This window comes from Talpa europaea, assembly GCF_964194135.1.
Source record: "Talpa europaea genome assembly, chromosome: 15".
Taxonomy (NCBI): domain Eukaryota; kingdom Metazoa; phylum Chordata; class Mammalia; order Eulipotyphla; family Talpidae; genus Talpa; species Talpa europaea.
The window spans coordinates 27,747,002-27,761,176 of NC_140083.1; the positions used below are offsets into that span (position 1 = coordinate 27,747,002).

At 36.7% G+C, this 14,175-nt stretch overlaps 1 protein-coding gene across 1 annotated transcript in view; it reads left to right on the forward strand.

Moving 5' to 3' along the window:
* The window catches only part of PAWR (pro-apoptotic WT1 regulator), a gene marked incomplete at its 3' end in the record, with an annotated part of 79,411 nt that overhangs the window by 39,719 nt on the left and 25,517 nt on the right, over positions 1-14,175 (forward strand). The window contains exon 2 of the mRNA XM_084255101.1: positions 9,329-9,460. Coding sequence (XP_084111227.1) covers positions 9,329-9,460 — 132 coding nt within the window. The remainder of the gene's footprint in view (positions 1-9,328; positions 9,461-14,175) is intronic.

Genomic DNA, 14,175 nt, shown 5'->3' on the forward strand with positions numbered 1-14,175 from the left:
TATTAATACATTTGTATGTACATCTGAATGTTCTTATTGAGAGTTATGATGATGAGATAACATTTGCTAAGTATTGTGTTCCAGTCACCGTTCTTAGCTTTTTGCATCTATTCTTTCAGTTTTTTTTTTTTTTTCAAATTTATGGGCTATAGCTATTGCTGTTAGCCCCATTTTACATATGAAAAAAATTGAAGCATAGAGCCGTTAAATCCCAAACATCCAGGTAGTTGAAGAATAAGCTATTGTGGAATTAGATTGCATCATTGGTGGTAGCTGAAGAGATACTTTGAATACTGAATTATTTAAATCTGATAATAATTGAAAACTAAATATTGATAACTTGATTGTTTTTTTGAATATTTGTATCATTTTTTTGTTTAGGAATATGTCAATAACTTGTGACCAGTTTAACCAGAAGTGTGTTTATTTTTTTAACCTCAGTACTGTGTTTAAGTGTTATCATTGATACATTTAAGACAATATTTATTTGCTGTGATAGTTATTTCTGAAGATATTCTCTTATACCAGTGTCTGCTTTGTTTCACTAACATTACATATGTGACTAATATTGTGAATTTTTATGTTGCAAATATTCAGGCCTGCTACTCCTAACTGCTAAACCATTTACACAAATCTAATTAGGTTGAGACTGGGAATGTGGATAATAAAAGAAAGTGTGTAATATAAAGCAATGAAAAAATTTTTTACCTAAAATTCATATGATCCTAGAGTCTCATTCAGTTTAGTACCTTAAAAAAATTGCAGAGGGGGATTCAGATATTGATGGAATGATATTCGCAAAGATATTATGTTTAGGTTTAACTGCACAGTTAATGTCTTGCTTGTCAAAACTTGCTTCTGAGTTAATCTGTTGGAACAATTAAGGGTATGGAAGGTCCTCCTCGATGTTTATTCCAAAAATAATTATGTGGCTTTCTGGAAACATTTTCTTTTAAAGCACAGGCATTTATTTCTCACTGTTCTGGAGACTGAAACTTGCTGAAAATATTGATGAAAATGTTCATAGTAGAATTGAACTCATAGCAGTAATAAGCTTTAAATTGTCAACAGTTGATATTACAGTATGGTAGTGCCATTTTGAAGTCTTAGGATTTTCATTCTGAGTTAGACTAGTATTTGTATGGAAATATTTTACATAGTTTTATCTCATTCAGTCATATTTTGTGCAAAATTGATTTTAAACTTTTAGTCTGCTTTACACTTATTACCATATCCTAAATTTCTACCTGTGATTATCAGCATACAAGTACAGTAAACTTCTCAGTGGAAATTAAAGAACCCTCAGTGAGCTCTCTCAGTTTTTGTTCGCCTATGTGGACTAATTTATTTGCATTTGGATTGAGCTTCTCCCCTCTGGTTTCAGTAGGAACCTTTGCTCTGTACCTTGATCCTTTCTTTTCTATGAATATATCAAGCTCTCAACATCAAACTCTTGATTATTTACCCTCTTAAAAGTTTCTACTTCGGGCCTCCCCGGTGGTGCAGCGGCTGAGCGCTGGGTTGCGAAGCTGCCCGCGGCCTCTGCAGCGCCAGTTCGATCCCCGGCTGCTCGGCCACCAGAGGAGGGTCCCATATGGTGCGCAGACCTCTCTTGCCGCCCGCTGCTCCCCTCAGCAGTGTACTTCGGTCCTTCTGCCTGCTCTGCTCCCTGCTCTGGCTCTGGAGAATTCTCTCACCCTCCTGTGCTTCTGACTATACCCAGTGCATGTATAAATAAACAAACGAACAAACAAACAAATAAATAAATAAAAAACATGCCTCTATTAAAAAAATTTTTTTTCTACTTCATGAATGACACTGTGAGTTAGACAATTAGGTGTTATATTGTTACTCCTGCCTTACTGCTTTGGGTTCCTCTCAATCCAGGCAGATTCTGTTTGCTATGTCTAGCTGCAATCTATCGCTACTTTAATTTCATAGCAATTTTAACTATTTGCTAATCTATATAACAACTACTATTAGTTAATAAATCTTGTTAGTAATTTTCCCCCAAGTAATTTATAGATTAATTAAATGCATTGAAATTATTCCACCTGGAAAATCATGTTCACTGGGAAAAGCCAAGAAAACTTAAAAATGAATCATAATGAAGGTAATTGCTAGGTATAACTCAGTATTATTTATAATGATAAAAATATGGCCTGGTATTAGCATAGATAAATCAGTAGAACAGAATACTAAGCTAAAAGCATAGTCATATAAAATAAAAATAGCATTTTGAATTGATGGTGAGACATGTTACTTAGGTCCCCTGCAATTGGGTCTGGGGGAAGGAGTGTTTTACTCCTCCAGGAATCACTGTTACACAGCCACTCCCAGTATTGCAGCTCTGGATTAAAAAACAACAAATTAGATTCCAGCCTCACTGATTAAATATGAAATGATTGAAAAAGTTAAAAATGAGGTAGTAAGAATAAGAAAATACGTGTATTACATCTTTTTTTTTTAAAGATTTATTTATTTATTTATACAAGATCCAGGGTATAGTCCAGATGCACGGGAGGGTGAGAGGATTCACCAGAGACAGAGTGGGGAACAGAATAGGCAGACTGATGAAATACACTGCTGAGGGGAGCAGTGGGTGAGACAGGAGAGGTCTGCGCGCCATGTGGGACCCTCGCTGGCTGGCCGGCCGGGTTCGAACCGGCGCTGCAGAGGCTGCGGACAGCTTCACAGCGCTGCGCTCAACGCCTGCGCCACCAAGGGAGGCACGTGTATTACATCTTAATGTGACAAAAAATTTTATTATACAACCACACGATGAAAATTTCTAAAGGAAAACTTAAAAGGAGAGCTGAATAATAAGCAGATATATGATAAGTCGAAGGTTACCATCCTTAACTTTATAAAGTTATAGAACTAAGGAAATGGATAAATCAGTATAAAAATTTAGAGAGTACATCAGTGAAGAAGGTAAAGATAGATAGATACGTAAAGCCAAATGAAAAGGTAACACAAGTTCCTCCCGATAACTAGGATTCAGTGAACCATTATTTGCTTAATATTTTTGCAGAGAGTTAAAATGAGTGAGCAGCTTTCTGGAGGAAAATTTGACAACATGTTTAAAGAGCCATAAAAATTAGAGATTTACACATATACTCATCTGGAAGCCTATTTAACTTCTGTGTTCACGATAGAGATATGATTTAACAAATCATGCTATATTCATGAAATGCTGCCATACTATGCAACTGCCAAAATTTTGTGTGAAAACAGTAGATCTTAGAACAGAATGCCTACATTTATCTGAATTAAAGACAAATTTCAGTGGGAGGATTTCTCACAACATGATAAAAGTTGTTTAGAATTAAGGATGATTTAAAGTATTTTTTCTTTATTAAATTTTTTTGGCAGTGTACATTGATTTTACAATCAGGAAATTATAATTTTCTGTGTAACTAATAACTGTACCCAACTACAGTTATTATTATTTGAAATGACTGAAGGCAAGAGTTTTACATCTCTAAAATGAAAGTTGCTATTTTAGGAACTTGATACTGCTTAGTATTGAGATCGGATGGGATCCCAGCACAAAGTAGTTTGTTTGAATACCGACCACGATCCAGTATCTGTATATGATAGAACTGGTATAAAATTTTAATGGTGGGGAAGGTGCTTTTAAAATCTTAGAAGAATGAAATTTGTTTTAATTTTATTGTTTTTGGAGGGTGGTTTGCAGATTCCTTACATTTTTTTTTTTGTCTAGTTAACTCTTACTGCAAATGCAGCTTTAAAAGTTCACAAAATCCAAGTATTTGTTAGTATGTTACAAGTTGTTAAAAAGTATAACTAATTTAATATGATAATCAAATGGATTGCTAATTTACAAAGTTAATCATGATGTTTAATAATTGTGGAAATTCATATATTTTAATTTACTCCACTTCTCAAAATTTCTAGCTTAAGGCAGTGTTTATGTAAGCAGATTTTAAAATCATTGTAATAGAGATATGTGGCTTTTTTTTAAAGCTGTCTAATGAGGGCCTCCCCGGTGGCGCAGTGGTTGAGCGCTGGGTTGCGAAGCTGCCGGCGACCTCTGTGGCGCCGGTTCGATCCCCGGCTGCTCCCCGACCACCTGAGGAGGGTCCCACATGGCGCGCAGACCTCTCCTGCCGCCCGCTGCTCCCCTCAGCAGTGTACTTCAGTCCTTCTGCCTGCTCTGCTCCCCGCTCTGGCTCTGGTGAGTTCTCTGACCCTCCCGCGCTTCTGACTGTACCCAGTGCATGTATAAACAAAACAAACAAACAAACAAACAAACAAATAAATAAAACATGCCTCTATTAAAAAAAAAAAAGCTGTCTAATGAGAGGATAAAGGTCCTTTTTCATTTTGCTCTTTTTTTTTCATAAAGAGATGCTTATTCATTTGCTCTTATTTCACTTTTCTTTTTGTTATACTGGGGAGTTTTTGTTTTGTTTCATTTTGTTTTGTTTATCAGTAAACCTCTTGAGTTAGTGGGGAAGGAAGGCAAGAAAAGTTAGCAGAGGTAGAGTGATGACAGCTGTATATGCTACCAATAGGTAAAGAACTAATGGAGCATGAACACCAAGGGTGTCTTACGAGAGAGAGACACAGAAAGAAGCAGCAATACTGATAGTTTTGACCAGTTTTGATGAAGAAGACGAGTGGAATCTATCTTTACTCCCTTAATACCTTTCATGAAAATAATAAGTTGCATTTTGGAAAGCAGAGGCACTTACCTACATTCATGATTTAAAATTGTGTGATCCGAAATACAGGTTCTTTCTTTTCTCTAAAAGTTTTGCTGATACTGTTTACTTAATTTTTTTATAAATGTGGAGGACTGTCAAATGCTTTTTATTTATTTTTTTAAAAAGATTTATTTATTTTATACAAGAACTGGGGTACAGGCCAGATGCGCGGGAGGGTGAGAGGATTCACCAGAGACAGAGCAGGGAACAGAACAGGCAGACTGACGAAATACACTGCTGATGGGAGCAGTGGGCGAGACTGGAGAGGTCTGCAGCGTCATGTGGGATCCTCGCTGGCCAGCCGGGATCGAACTGGCTCTGCAGAGGCTGCAGACAGCTTCACAGCGCTGTGCTCAGCCACCTGCGCCACCAGGGCAGGCCCTGTTAAATGCTTTTTAAAGAGCCATACGTATATGATTATTCTGTTCATATGAAGAAATGTGCTTTTTCCTTAATGTTAAAGCCTTATGGAGAAGCAAATGTTATATAGACTGAGGTATTTATATATTAAAATATGTGGAGGGAGGTTCTGGAAAAAAACAAATTAAAATATATTTGTTCAAGAAATTAAGATGCTTGGTTTCTTTGTATTTAGGACTTAAGGTTCCAATTCCTTAGCCGAGGTGTCCTCTGGTAAACTGGTCTAGTCAAGTTTAGTCTCTGTCGCACACCCTAATATTTAATTTAGCAAATATTTATTGAATATGTACTATGTTTATGCCTTGTTGGTAGTAAAAGTATGGTGTATTGTGGTAATGTTGCTGTAGTGATGATGCCTCAGGCAAGGTTATAAAACTTTATAAAAACATGGTACAGTGGATTTCAAACCTTTTCTTAGATTAATGAAATGCACATTTATTAGTGACTCAAATACCACACTTAGTTTTGCTGTTCATGATGCTTTCCAAAATATTGAGGAACTTTAAAAATTAAGATTACTAACAGACAGAATATCACATTCTCTGAATTTATAGGGTAGTTGTATTCCTGGAAAAATCTGAGTATATTTTAAAGCCTTGTACAACTCCCTCCTCTGGTTTATAGAGGCAAAATGTGGTTAGGTGCAGATAATTATAAATAGATTTGACCTGCATGATTTCAGTATTACTTTCTATATTTGAATGGGATGTGGATCAGTTCTTTCTTAAAGGGATTAAGTTTTCAAATTGTAAGACATCCATCCCTTGTTTCTGCTCCATAAACTGGTAGCATCCTTTAACTCTGTCAATTTAAACAGAATTACCTCTGCACAATTCTATGCCTTATAGGGGGTGATATTAATTCAATGAGAATTGCTAGGCTAGAACATGCGACCAAAGGAGAGGCTTTCTCTGGAGAGGTATGCTGAGACATTAACCTTGCTACCAGACTGGAACGAAGTTTAAAAAAAAATAGTTTCCGGGCCTCCCTGGTGGCACAGCGGTTGAGCGCTGGGTTGCGAAGCTGCCCGCAGCCTCTGCAGCGCCAGTTCGATCCCCAGCTGCTCCCGGCCACCGGAGGAGGGTCCTGCATGGCGCGCAGACCTCTCCTGTTGCCCGTTGCTCCCCTCAGCAGTGTACTTCGGTCCTTCTGCCTGCTCTGCTCCCCACTCTGGCTCTGGTGAATGCTCTCACCCTCCCGCGCTTCTGACTGTACCCAGTGCTTGTATAAATAAATAATCTTTAAAAAAAATTTAAAAAAAGTTAAAAAAAAAAACCACTACAAATAGTTTCCAGTTAAGAGAGATATAGAGGCAAAAGACTTTTTCATGGAGCTAGCTAGGTTTCATTCTGTAGCTAAGGGGAGAGCAAAATATTAATTAGCAGCAAAACCAGAGGCCATGATGGAATGATTTGGAAAGGAGCAAGGAATACTTGATTGGATCAGATTAGGGATTGTACAGAGTAGTATGGAGTACAGAATCCAGGGAAGTTGAGTATACTGTCAATGACTGAGGTAAAAATGGAAGTGAGACCTGATAGAGTTCTTTCAGCAAGTGTCTTAAGAAAAGTTAAGTTACCTATACTTAGAACTGCAGAGCAGATGAGCCTATGTAGAATCCTCATCTAACTACAAAGAATATGTCAAGTTGCAGCCACTCTTGTTGCAACTCCTAGTAATTCTGTGTTTTGCAAAGTGACCCAGACACAGAGTATCTGAAACAAACATTTCACATAAAAGTGCTCACTGATATTTTATATTTTCTTTACAAAATTTTAGAGTTGCAGTGCACTGAATGGATTTCATGACCAATGAATAGGTTGTACCCAGCAGGTGGAAAATTGCAATTAGGATTTGTAATCAGACTGCTTAGGTTGGCATTCTAACTGCCCTTCTCAACAACTTTGTGTCCTGAAGTCCCTTACTTAATTATAATCCTCACATTCATACCTTTAAAGTACTACACACATCCTAAAGTGTCTTTGTTGTTAAGAACTATACGGAGTGCTAGATGGTAACACTTTACACTACCCTGGACACCTAGAAAATATTTACCTGATAATAGTTGCTATTACTAATAATATCTTTTTATTTTTATTTTTTTAAAGATTTATTTATTTATACATCCAAGAACTGAGGTATAGGCCAGAGGTGTGGGAGGTGAGAGGATTCACCAGAGACAGAATGGGGAGCAGAACAGGTGGATTGACTGAAATACACTGCTGGGGGGAGCAGTGACCTCAAGACAGGAGAGGTCTGCTGCACCATGTGGGTAGCTCCCTGATGGGACATCGAACTCATGCTGCAGTGGCTGCTGGTAGTTTCATAGTGCTGAATGTAGAGTTTTAATTAGATTTAATTAGATTTAGATTTAATTAGTTTTAATTAGATTTAGTGCTGAATGTAGAGTTTTAATCAGTCAGTGTCTTGATTGTGCTTTCAAATTTTGATGTTTTCCTATTAAGCATGATAGTGCATTGATTTGATATTTTTTTTAAGAGTTAAAAGCGATTCTTTTTAAAATCATGACTAATTTCTTAAACTTTTGTACCATTTACTAGATTTCTTTTATGGATCGTGTTTCCATCTAGGATATATCATTTTTCATAGGATTAAATTGCCTAATATGTTGTCTAACTAGTCTTTCTACTTTTGGCCCCTGTTCCTGTGAACCTGTACCCAAATTGCTGTATTCATCTTCTTTTCCTAAAATCAGTTTTGATCATGTTTTATTTACATTCCAGGGAATTTCAGCACTGTAATATCTTTCTGCACTATGTGAAGAAAAGCCCAGAGTGCTTAAATGGCTTATTATTTATGTTCCCTTGTGATCAGAGTGTATGCTTTTCCAGTCCTTACCTTTCTTTGTCAAGAACTGTGAAGATCCTGAGATCTTACCCTCCTTGCAAGCTAACATGTTAGTTTCATGGATCCTGGCAGAAGACACTTGTCTGCTCTGTTAGAGGAGTCAAGGGTGATTCGTTATTCAGAGCAGAAGTAGCAGTAGAAGTAGCCACAGTACCACCATTTTTCTTGTGCTGGTGACATAAGCACCAGTTCCCATAGTGCGATACGATGAGGGCCAGGTGATAGCTAGACATACCTTCAATTGCATTACAGGAGAGTACCCTAACATTTTCTTGACTCTGAGTCTACCTTTTCTTTACTCCACTAACATCTGTTCTGCAGCTTGGCCTAACTTAGGATTCCATATCAGACAGATGCTTTCTTTCATATCACCTGTTGTGGACCCTCTGTCTTTGAATGTGCTGCTTATTTACCATATTCCAGATACTTCAGTGACTGATCATTTTTGGTTTACACAGTGACCTCAATCTTAATGTTCACTGTGTACATTTTTAAAGTCCTGTTGTCTTCTCTGCCATACTGTGCATTTGGTATCTTTAGTATTTAGAGTGGCTTCAGAGACATTATTTTTTGTCTTTCATATAGAACTCTTCAAGTCAGTGTATTAGTTAGGAATGAACAGATCACCCATTCCAAGTGGGTGTAATGAATATAGTTTTGTTTTGTTTGTTGTCTTGTTTTTTCGTATAAGATGTCTGGAGATGGTTGGTGATGTTAATTTTGCTTAAGCTTTTTTACTATCTGAAAGTCTCGTTTTTCTGTATCTGCAGTTCCAAATTATACTATATCCATCCTTCAAATTATATGCTCTTCTATAGAGTCTTTGTAGAAGACTTGCCTCCCGAGTGAAAATATTCTTACATATACTCACAGGTAATCTGGTCTTTATCATTGTTGTGAGTGTATGTGCATGCATGCCACCTTACCTTTCCTACCAGACTATAAATTCTATGTTTGTGCTTTATCTTTGGCTACTCTCCAAAAGTTTAATGTAGACACAGTCTGTTTACTTGTTGAATAAAAGGTAAAGAATGTGCGATCCCTACCTTTAAGTAAACACTAACACTGGTAGTTAGAGCTTGGGGGAAAGATGTGGTGATAGGGGTATGAATGTGGAGGTTCAGGTTTTAAGCAGATAATTTTGTTTGTAAGATTTAGATGTCTATATTGGTGAAATGAACACCCATATTGTGAAAATTAGTTTCTGAATTCATAAATATTTTTAATGCTACTAAATTATCTTTACAAACTATGACAACATTATCGATAGTATGTGAAAATATAATGGAAACAATTCTTTCTTTCAGTGCCTAGATGAATATGAAGATGATGAAGCAGGACAGAAAGAGCGGAAAAGGGAAGATGAAATTACGCAACAGAACACGATGCAGAATGAAGCTGCGAGCTTATTAGATGCAGGCACTTCCTATCTGCTTCAAGTGAGTATTTATTTTTTAAAGATTTATTTTATACAAGAACCAGGGTACAGGACAGATGCTCGGGAGGGTGAGAGGATTCACCAGAGACAGAGTGGGGAACAGAACAGGCAGACAGACTGCTGAGGGGAGCAGCGGGTGAGACTGGAGAGGTCTGCTGTGCTGTGTGGACATCTCCGCTGCAGGTGGGGATCGAACCGGCATGGACAGCTTCACAGTGCTGAGCTCAACCGCTTACGCCACCAGGGAGGCCCTTGAGTATTTCAAAGTACCAGGAAGTCACTAGCTACTTTAACAATAATTTTTAAGCTATTGTTAATAATTTTTTCAGTCTTTGGTTGCATCAGCTCCGTTTAGTTATTTTCAGCGAATCTGATCACTGATTTTTTGACGTAAGCCTGGTTTGGTTCTGAGTTCATGATCAATGAAAATTTGCTGACTGACTAAGCAAGTTTAAACAGTATCAATTATAAAAATAACCAGGAAAAAGATTTACCTTTTTGCTCTGAAAAAAGTAAGAATTCTTAAGTTTCTGCTTTAGGTTGATATTTACTAAGAATCACATAGCAGATAGAGAGTTGAACAGGAAGTTTCTACAAAAATCAACTGTTTAAGCATAATAATAAAATACAGTATTTTAGTATTGTGACTTGCCAGAAACATCTATATTCCTGTGTAATATAAAGTATTTTTTAAAATAAAATGTAAGTCAGTTTCAAATGAGCTGTTCTGGGTCCTTGTGGCACAGAAAATTGGAAGTTGTTAGTATTTGGATGCTTTGGTGTAAAGTAAATCACTTTGTAGAATCATTTCATATAAGCTAATTTGGAAATGATCATGATAAAATCTAATCTTATTTTCAGTGGCGGTTTGGTTGAGATCTTAAACTAAGTTGTATTTTAGAGTTCCAGTTTTGACTTTTTAAATGCATTTCATTGTGATACTGCTTAAAAGGAATTTCTGAACTGTATATACAACTCCTGTTTTGATAAAAAAGATGAGCTATAAATCTTAATTTTCAAGATTATGATAAAAGGCATTTGGCAGAGAAGGCAGACTATATCGAAGTGGTTTGGAAATGCAGATAGAAAGCTCTTTTTCTGTTCTTTGAGACAGGGTGATGCAGATTTATGTGTTCTTCAACCATGTCTCTTGCTACATCATGTTTTCCAATGTTGATATTTTGAATTAGTCCTAAGGGCCACAGTTAGCATGTTATACTGTAATTTTACCGAGGGCTATAGCTTTGTTGCTAGTTTATTTGAATAGCTTTAGTATTATTTTTCTGTATTTATCTGATCTTATTACACATTTGCTTTGTTTTATTATAAACAAAAATATTTGTTTATACTTTACAAGTTCTGATCTGGCACTGCACCTGTAAAAGTGTTCATGGGATTTCCTTATTGACCATTCTGAGCTTGAATGAAGAAGAATGTTTTATTTAAGCTAACACAGAAAAGTTTGTGCCTTGCCAAATTTTCTAAGCTCTACATTGGTCTATTCACTGCTTCAGTAATATAAACCATTGCATTATAAGGAATATTATTTCAGGAAAGGTATGTTTTAAATCAGTTGTATAACAGACTTTGGTGTTATTAGAAGGTCTAGTTACATAGTCTTTGAAACTTAAGACCGTTATCAGTCTTAGCCATTGAATTGTTTTTTACAAGTATTTTCAGATACTGGCATTTCTACTTGCCTCCCCCCACCCCCCGAATTAGAATGAAATTGTCCACTCTGTTATAGTACTTATTAAGTTGCCACTCTAGTTGGAAATCATTTATTTATTTATTTTTGAGATAACATTGGTTTACAGCGCTGTATAAGTTTCTTTTTTTTTAAATTTTATTTTTATATTGCCCATACAATTGCAACCCCCTTATTTTCACCCCAAACCCTCCTTCCCCCCCACCCCCATAGTGTGTCTCTGGTTCATAATTGTTTGTTGATTTTGATTTTTTCTTTCTTATATTTATTCTTTTTCCTGGTCCCTTATTTAGGTTTTCTAGATTCCTGCTATGAGTGAGACCATCTGGTATTTTTCTTTTTCTTTCTGGCTTATTTCGCCGAGCATGATCCCTTCCAGCTCCATCCATGTTGCTGCAAATTGCATGTGTTTATCTTTTTTGAATGCTGAGTAATATTCCATGGTGTATATGTACCACATCTTCTTGATCCAGTCATCTGTTTTTGGGCATTTGGGTTGTTTCCAAAGCTTAGCTATTGTAAATAGTGCTGCTATAAACATAGGGGTGCAGGTGCTCTTTGGAATTGATGTTTCTGTGTCCTTTGGGTAAATACCTAGGAGAGGACTTGCTGGATCATATGGAAGCTCTATCTTTAGTAGGTTGAGGAATCTCCACACAGATTTCCATAGAGGTTGGACCAGTTTGCACTCCCACCAGCAGTGCAGGAAAGTTCCTTTTTCTCCACAACCTCGCCAACAATTTGTTGTTGCTACTTTTTTAAATTATGTGCCATTCTCACTGGTGTAAGATGGTATCTCATTGTAGTTTTGATTTGCATTTCCCTGATTGCAAGTGACGTTGAACATTTTTTCATATGCCTGTTGGCCATTTGTATTTCCTCTTTGGAGAAGTTTCTTTTTAGCTCTTCTTCATATTTTTTGACTGGATTATTTTCTTTGTTTTTGTTGAGTTTCATCAGCTCTTTGTAGATTTTTGTGATCAGTCCTTTATCGTTAATGTTGGGTGCAAAAATGTTCTCCCAGTCGGAGGGGTTTCTCTTTGTTTTTGTTATGTCTCTTTTGCTGTGCAGAAGCTCTTTAATTTGATGTAGTCCCAGCTGTTTATCTTTGCCTTCACTATCACTGCTTTGGGTGATGCGTCTGTGAAGATGTCTTTGAGGTGCATGTCATGTGCAGAAGCTCTTTAATTTGATGTAGTCCCAGCTGTTTATCTTTGCCTTCACTATCACTGCTTTGGGTGATGCGTCTGTGAAGATGTCTTTGAGGTGCATGTCATGTAGTGTTTCGCCTATATTTCCTTCTATATATTTTATGGTTTCAGGTCTTATATCTAGTTCTTTAATCCATTTTGAGTTGGTTTTTGTGCATGGTGTGAGGTAGTAGTCAACTTTTATTCTTTTGCATGTAGCGACCCAGTTTTCCCAGCATCATTTATTGAACAAACTTTCTTTGCTCCAGGGCATATTCTTTGCTCCTTTGTCAAATATTAGTTGACCATACATCTGTGGGTTTATTTCTGGGTTTTCTATTCAGTTCCATTGGTCCATGTGTCTGTTCTGGTTCCAATACCATGCAGTTTTGGTTATTATGGCTTTGTAGTATAGTTTGAAATCTGGGCGAGTGATGCCTCCATTCCCTTCTTTTCTTTTTTTTTTTTTTTTTTTTTTCCAGAAGGGTTTTGGCTATTCGGGGTTTTTGGTGGCTCCATATGAATTTCATCAATATTTTTTCTATTTCTTTGAAGAATGGCATTGAAATTTGAATTGGAATAGCATTGAATCTGTAGATTGCTTTTGGTAGGATGGCCATTTTGATAATGTTAATTCTTCCGATCCATGAGCATGGATGGACATCCATGGGATGTCTTTCCATTTCTTTGTGTTTATTTCTATTTCTTTTAACAGTGTTTTATAGTTTTCTTTGTATAGGTCTTTCACCTCTTTTGTTAGGTTTATTCCCAAGTATTAGATTTTTTTTGTTTTGGTAATAAAAGGGATGGTTTTTTTGATTTCTTCTTCTTCAGATCTATTGTTTGTGTATAGGAAGGCTATTGATTTCTGTGCGTTGATTTTGTATCCTGCCACTTTACTAAACTGATTGATTAGTTTAATTAGTTTTTCTGAGGAGCTTTTGGGGTTCTCTATGTATATTATCATATTGTCTGCAAATAGTGATAGTTTGACTTCTTCCTTGCCTATTTGGATTCCTTGTATGTCTTTCTCTTGTCTTATTGCTCTGGCTAGGACTTCCAGTATTATGTTGAAAAGAGTGGTGAGAGTGGACATCCTTGTCTTGTTCCAGATCTTAATGGGAATGCGTTCAGCTTTTCACCATTGAGCATGATATTGGCTGTGGGCTTGTCATAGATGACCTTTATGATGTTGCGATAAGTTCCTTGTATCCTGAGAATTTCAAGGGCCTTTATCATAAATGAGTGTTGTACTTTGTCGAATGCTTTCTCAGCATCTATGGATATTATCATAGGGTTTTTATATTTCTTTTTGTTGGTGTGTTGGATTACATTGATTGATTTTTGGATGTTGAACAATCCTTGTGTCCCTGGAATAAGTCCTACTTGGTTGTGGTGAATTATCTTATGGATGCATTGTTGGATTCTGTTGGCAAAGATTTTGTTGAGGATTTTTGCATCAGTGTTCATTAGGGAGATTGGCCTGTAGTTTTCTTTTTTTGTGCTGTCTTTGTTGGGTTTTGGTATTAGTGTAATGTTGGCTTCGTAGAACGTATTTGGTAGTATTCCTTCTTTTTCAGTTTTTTGAAAGAGTTTGTGTAGGATAGGCACTAATTCACTGCTGAACTTTTGGTAGAATTCATTTGCAGCACTGTATAAGTTTCAGGTGTAAGCTGCAGCCTCACTCTACATGCCACACTGCACTGGCCACAAAATGTTACATAGTGTCTACTGTCTGTCCATCATCAACCAATAGCATTCCTTTACTTATTCACACCCTATCCTCTGGTAACCACCATTCTGTTGTCAGAATCTAAG